The sequence below is a fragment of the Fukomys damarensis genome, unplaced genomic scaffold (assembly GCF_012274545.1).
Source record: "Fukomys damarensis isolate Sample0158 unplaced genomic scaffold, DMR_v1.0_HiC HiC_scaffold_16, whole genome shotgun sequence".
Taxonomy (NCBI): domain Eukaryota; kingdom Metazoa; phylum Chordata; class Mammalia; order Rodentia; family Bathyergidae; genus Fukomys; species Fukomys damarensis.
The window spans coordinates 59,882,561-59,889,970 of NW_022900928.1; the positions used below are offsets into that span (position 1 = coordinate 59,882,561).

The following is a 7,410-nucleotide window of genomic DNA, read 5'->3' on the forward strand; positions in this document are numbered from 1 at the left end:
ATATAGATAGATAGATAGATAGATAGATATATCTATATATAGATAGATAGATAGATATATAGATATATATATCTTGCTACCTTGGGGAATGGTTCTAAAAGCAGCCAGTCACTCATTTGTGTTTTATTCATTTATTTATCAACCATCAAATAATTGAATTCTGTGGTTATCAAATTCGCAGTGGTTGTCCACACCAATGGATATTCTTTTAGCCTTAAAAATACATGGCTTAAAATCTTTTCCAGTCTCTCATTTACTCTCTTTGAAAAGAAGCCTCAATTCACGTGTGCATTCATTCAGCAGTATTTGTTGAATTTTTAACTACTTGCTGACCATCATGGCAACTGCTAGGGAAATGTCACAAGATAGGTATCATCCCAGTCCTCACGAGTAAATCTTAGTGACATTGTTAATATGGCATATTGTGAAATTTATTACGGAGAGCAGTGTAGTTTGAGAGCATAGATGAAAGTAACATTTATTTCCATCCCAATAGATTTCGGTTTTGGAAATTTCTTTAAAAGTGGTGAACTGCTGGCAACATGGTGTGGCAGCCCCCCTTATGCAGCCCCAGAAGTCTTTGAAGGGCAGCAGTATGAAGGACCACAGCTGGATATTTGGGTATTGCTTTGCTTTGCTGTGTTAAATGCATCTATATGATAGTAGTTGGCACTCTGATCCATCCTAGAAGCTCCTGGTACTCAACACATAAACAGCATTCCGTATTTCCCCCACCTGCTGGACTATAATTAGTCAGCATATTGAAATGGATCCCTACAAGAGAATTTGTAGGGACAGGTGTTATCCTAATATTAGCAATAATTTAAAGTTAAGCAGTGAGAAAAATGATCAGATTCAGATCATTTGGTATTTATTATACTTATTGTAGTAGTTAAGGTTTTAGCTTTTTCTTTTCCAAATTCTGAGAAAATAATAAATCTGGACAGGGATTTTTTAGTCCATGTGATTTCAACAGCCCTGGGGATGTTTGGGAAAACAAAGAATATTTTAAGTTCTCCCTAGGAAATGACTTGTTTTCTTCCCTAGAGCATGGGAGTTGTCCTTTACGTTCTTGTATGTGGAGCACTACCTTTTGATGGACCAACTCTTCCAATTTTGAGGCAGAGGGTTTTGGAAGGAAGATTTCGAATTCCATATTTCATGTCAGAAGGTAATAAGCTGTTCATCTTACTAATTGTGCTTTACAGAATTTGTGCTCCAAAAGAAAGGTCTAGGCCAAACCTTCCCCTTTCCGGAGAGTTTGAGTATCAGATAAAAATGACTAAGTAATTTTCAAAGCCTTAAAAATAAGCAGCCCCTTCCATGTAGATGAGAAAAGTTCCAGCCTTTCCTACTTGTAACTAAGAGCAGAAGTTTCCTCGATTAAGAACAGCAAATCTTCCTGTTTATTCTAGATCTATAAATCTCCCAAGTTTATTTTAGACTTAAAGAAGTACTTCATAGATACAGGCTCACAATCATTTTACTCTAAATAGGAAATGGAGTTTACAAAGCTTAAAAATGTTTAAATTAAATTAAAAGCCAACTGGCAGAACTCTAGTGAATTAAATTGAAAGGCCATAATCCCTGCCTATCTTATATTGAGTTGTTACATAGTTAAATTTACTCTTTAGTTACCTTTTTGGTTTTAATCCTTGACACTTTTGTTCCTACTAAAAGTACTAGTATGGTAGTCCTCTTGGCAGCTAAGAGAATGGGCTCTGGACCCGGACTGCCTGGTTTCAGTGCCAGATTCACTGTGACTCACTGGCTGTATGGCTTTGGCAAGTCATAGCTCCTTTCTGTGCTTCAATTCTTCATCTATAAAATAGAAATATCAAAATATAAATAAAGTAATACCGAAATAACAATAGTTTCTGCCCTCAGGGTACTGTAGTGATGATTAAGTCACTGTATGAAGCACTGGGCACAGTGCCAGATTACGGTGAGTGATAAAGTTAACTAATACGAATGTGATGCGCGGAACATGAGTCCAGCTTAGAGAATCAGCTGTGTTCTTAGTGTAATCAGAGGTAAAGCATGTTTCATGGACATTTCTCTCAGCAGTAGTGATGAAAAAAGCAATGCCCTGCTGGAGAGCCCTGTGCCTCACCTACTTAGCCATAGTGTATCAGCCTTAGATGTTACTGAGGACCAATTTATTATTTGCTTGTCTGAATGTAGCTTAGTTTTATTCTTTAATGGAAATCTAAGTCTGTGACTAGATAATTTCACCTGAGAAATTCAATAGAAGTAGAATTTAGATTATACCCTTGTTTTTTTTTTAATATTTGTTCACCTTGTGAACTTGACACATAGAAGTATCTTTCTGATTTATTCATTTGACTTTCTACTTTTCAACGAAGGATACAAAGATTAACGTCATTGTACAGAGTCACATGATTCAAGCAGATAAACTGAAGTGCAAAGTGATGTATGTGACTTGTGACACTGTGTTTTTTGTAGATTGTGAGCATCTCATTCGAAGGATGTTGGTCCTAGACCCATCTAAACGACTAACCATAGCTCAAATCAAGGAGCATAAGTGGATGCTCATAGAAGTTCCTGTACAGAGACCTGTTCTCTATACACAAGAGCAAGAAAATGAGCCATCCATTGGGGAATTTAATGAGCAGGTTCTGCGATTGATGCACAGCCTTGGAATAGATCAGCAGAAGACCATTGAGGTAAAATGATCATAGGTTTGACCAAAGATGTATTAGCAGTCATCTGCACTTAATAACTTGAAGTTCCACGCTCTCTTCTGTCACATTGGTCTTTTAGCACATCTGTCTCTAGCATCTAGGGGTGCTGTTCAGTGTTCCCCAACAGTTACATCAGATTCTATTTACATTTGCTTTAATATTTGAATTCCTTACTTTTTCCCATCTGCCAAAAGTTCAAGAGGGAGAGTTTATTCATAGAGGACTGAAAGGCAAAGATGGAAATTTAACAAATACAAGTTATCACATGAAGTTTCATATCAGTATTAAACTAGCTGGTATGAAATACAAATGTGCAAATATGGAATAAGACTAAGATGTGTGCAGGAAACAAGAAGGAAAGATGAAGTTTAAGAAAGCAGTTGGGTTTAGGTTGTAAACTGGAGAAAAAAAGAGGCAGAAACAGGTGGAATCCTGATTTAAAGGTTATGAACCTGTAAAATTCCTCTTAGCTTTTACATGTCCTATATAGTTAGCATATTTATAGGATGGATGGATTTTTTTTTTTTTCCGGTAACAGGGATTGAATTTAGGACCTTGAGCTCATGAGGCAAGTGTGGTGCCACTGTGCTAAATCCCTAGCCCAGGATATATATATATTTTTTTTAAGACCCTCCACAACAATAAAAAATAAAACAGTATTTCTGAGAAGCATAACAAGAAGAAATATCAAATACCCCTTGAGTATGAAAGACAGGTTCCAGACTGTACTGCCTTGTCCCCTGTTGTAGCAGTAAGCAAAAACAAACTAGCTGTCCTGCTTGCCTCATTGTGTTTCTAGTGATGTTTTTTGGTATTTGTCCATAAAACAAATCCAGAATGGCAGCCATGAGTAGTGCCACTGGCTTATGGTCTTTGCTGAGAGTGCACCACAGCCATAGTGCCCGGCTCAGCACCCATGCAGACTGGCAACTAGAATTAGAAGCCAAAGGAGCAGCTGTTTCTCTGCTGTGTTAGCATCTGGGAAAGCTGGCAGGCTAGAAATGGGAAAATTTGGGAAGCAACTTTATTTTCAAGCTTTCAAAAGGGTGGGACTGCAAAAACAAGAGGAAAAAATTACCTAAGAACAGAGACACAGTGACTCTCAATCTAGCATCCAAATGTTGCTCTCTAACCCAAAATAATCACCGTAAAGTTCCCCAAAGGCTTTAACTAATCACCCCAGAGTTTTCAATGATTTTTGAACTTGAGTTAAAGAAGGAGAACTTCTGCATATGTAGGCTAACTGACCTTACACCACAGTTATACCTGTGAGTTGGGGCGATGACAGCATTAGTAATGTCAGCTTAAGAAAGTGATGACATTTTCCCCTAATGCAGAAAAAATAAGTAGATCCTGATCATGTAGAGGGGCCAAGGAAATCATTTGAAGAAATTACCCTTTATATAACTGATCCTCACAGAAACTTGCAGCCTTCTGCCTTCCACGTTAAATTCTAGAATAGATTTCACTTTGAGGCACTTTGCTACTTTATTTTGAAGAATATATGATTTTTCTCCCTCACTCTTTTAGAAAGGTATAGATTGTTGGGATTGTTTTTTATGGTTCTGTGCCTTCACCACTTGTTTTCTCTTTCAGTCTTTGCAAAACAAGAGCTATAACCACTTTGCTGCCATTTATTTCTTGTTGGTGGAGCGCCTGAAATCACATAGGAGCAGTTTTCCTGTGGAGCAGAGACTTGATGGCCGCCAGCGTAGGCCTAGCACCATTGCTGAACAAACAGTTGCCAAGGTAATGCCCCATTAGCCAGTAGTCTTATCTGTATTTGTGCCTGCTCACAAGTTTGATACATTTTTCATCTGAAAGTACTTTTAAGATTTCACCCCCATTCTCTTTTTCTGTAAAGTTTCAATCTTGATCACTAATTCTCAAATATTTCAGCAGCTTCATATTTTTAAAGATTAACTTTATTGCATATTGTGTTTTTCTTTTAAGAGATATTTCATTTTTTAATCATTTGTTTATTTTGAGAATGAATGTATCTGGCCTATATATTCAGTGTTCGTTACAAAATTTTGTTGCAGGTTTACCATGCGCAAGTTTTTGTTATTAAGTACTGTGGGAGTTAGGAGGTCAAGCATGGTTGCTGCCCTCAGAGATACTATACTATAGAAGCAAAATAAGAATCATGAATAGTCATCACAGTAGAGAAAGGTGAATGCCATAGACGAGCTAAGGACAGAATAGGCACATCTGAGTGGGAACAGCCTCATGAGAGAGGTGGTGTTTAAGGTAGAACGTCACAGATGTGTGGGAGTTGTTAAGGAGAGGCAGAACTAGAAGGCACAGACAGGCAGAATAAACAGCATGAGATGAGCAGAAGTACTCAGGCTCAATTGTAAGGTTCTTTCCAATTAATCCACTTGAATTAAATTATAAGCAAATAAGAAGTTGGAGTAGTAAGTCGAAGCCATATTGTGAAGAGCTCTGAAAGCCAAGGCAGAGAGCTTACTTATAATTTAGGAACCAATAAAAAACTGCTGACAGCTATTAAGCAGAAAAGTGATAGAATTATATCCATTCTTTAAGCTAATTAATCTGAGAGCATTGAAAATGTAGTTTGGATAAGGAATAGAAGAAATTTGAAGACAAGAGTTTATTGTTGTAGTTGAGATGAGAAATACTACAACTTAAACTAATACTGTACTGGCAGAAACAGAAAGAAAAGGACAATGATAAGGACCATTTCAGCAGTAGACCCTGTATGAACTTAGCAGTGCTTTGGAGAGGCAGTGCCACATGGTTAAAAGTAGACTCTGGAGCAAATCCCAGGATTCTGCCATTTCTTGCCATGATATTAGTAATATTTGTTAAGAGCCAGGCATGGTGGCACACACCTGTACCAAGACACCATCTCCAGATAAAAAATGAAGAAAGGACTTAGAGTAGACAAACTAGCATGTGCGAGGCTCTGGGTTTGATACCCAGTACTGCCAAAAAATATATTTTTTCGTTAAATTTGTTCTGTGTCTAAGTTTCCCAGGTATAAAATGGAGATAATAAGAATGTCATGACAATAAAAAGCTAATATTTGGGTTACATGTACAACAGTATCTGGCATACAGTAAGGGCATGTAAGCAACTGTGATATAAATTATAAATCACTGTTGGGGGACAAGGGACAACAGTGAGTTAGAGATGACTGGTGCCTGGGCCTGAGGGTATACAGTGACAGCATTGACTCATTTAAGAGGCATTGGATGTGGACTTGGATCCTGGGAGACAGGCTGGGGCTAGAGATATCTGGGGAGTCACCTTTGTAGCAGTTGAGAAGAGTGGTTTGTTTGTATGCTGTATGAGGATTCCTGTCCACTTCTGCAAGCAACTCTCTTTGTTCAAAGTAAAATTAAGAACAGAAGAATCTTAACTTTGTATTTCTTTGCAATTTTACAAAATTTATGGGCTTATAAGAAAAGTTTACATTGACTTCTACAAATCATGTAAAATTATATATTTTGTTTATGTACTTTATGTAAAAATGTACTGATACAGGGCCGGGAGTTTAGCTCAGTGGCATTGCACCTGCCTTGCAAGCGCATTCTGGTGTTGGATCCCTGGTATGGGGTGCGGGGGAGATGTATTGTTACAAACATGAATAAAATAACATATTACTACAGGTAACATGTTACTACTTCCAGGTATTTGGATCAGAGTATCTCTGATCATTTAGGAACCTTCAGAGTTGAATTGTGTAGCTTTCAAGCAGAGAGAAAGGAAAAGAAAAGGAGAAGTCATAAGCTGGGGTATTAGTGATAGAAGAGGTGCTCCCTCCCACTAGCAAATGGCAGGACAGAAGGTTAGGAAACAGAGGCACTTCAGTGCAATAGCAAGCTTCCCTGTCAGGTTCTTTATTCTTACACATCACATATGCAGGGGAGTGGCAAGGGGCCCATAAACCATTGTTCCTGAACACGTGCATATGTCACTTACGTGACATCCTTTCCTATCTAGACTTTCAGCAGATTCCCTTGGATATCTCAAACTGCATTTAATTTGGATTGAGGTTCAGATATATAACATGGTTTCCTAACATTTGTTAAGTTTGGTGTTCATTACAAACACTCTAAGAGTTCTTTTCACTTTATACAGTGGCCCAAATCATAATAGAGACCTACTTACTGTAATTTCACATGTGTCTTCCAGGATGCATCCACCCATTTGTCTTGTGTGCCTTCTGGAGTCTTAAGTAGTTGGCACTGTAACTAAGGAAAATGCTCCCTTCCTTCGAGAGTCACATTCTGTTTCAGTGTGGATGTTATGAAAAATAGATTCTATGGTTTATGGAGATAGATAGAGATACAGAATCCACCAGAAGAAGTATGTACACTACAGTAAAAGAGAAATTTGTATAAGTATTTTAGTGCTAAATTTATTGTGGCATCATGAAATTAATACAAGTTACCTTTTGGCCTCTGCAGTTAGAAGAGGTGCTCAAAGTGGTGGCCATGAGCTTCCCGACATTTATTAGCACAACAGACTGCTGCTTGGATAACCTTGGTCATTGAGATTGCTGCACATGCATTTTCAGTTTCTTCTCTATGGGACAGCAGTGTAGTGGGCTTTCTGCTATATATGACATTCTTTAAAGTCCCCCATAGATAAGAGTCTGCAGGTGTTAAATTAGGAGAATATGCACTTTATACAAGTTTTTCTTTTCCTAAAGTGTGTATACATTTTTTTGGCAGAC

General features: G+C 37.8%; 1 protein-coding gene across 3 annotated transcripts in view; it reads left to right on the forward strand.

Moving 5' to 3' along the window:
* Positions 1-7,410, forward strand: part of Sik2 (salt inducible kinase 2) — a 121,587-nt gene that overhangs the window by 94,032 nt on the left and 20,145 nt on the right. For all 3 annotated transcript variants that reach the window (XM_033764320.1, XM_010610676.2, XM_033764319.1), the window contains exons 5-8: positions 497-621; positions 1,048-1,171; positions 2,467-2,687; positions 4,302-4,454. In XM_033764320.1, the coding sequence (XP_033620211.1) occupies positions 497-621; positions 1,048-1,171; positions 2,467-2,687; positions 4,302-4,454 (623 nt within the window). The remainder of the gene's footprint in view (positions 1-496; positions 622-1,047; positions 1,172-2,466; positions 2,688-4,301; positions 4,455-7,410) is intronic.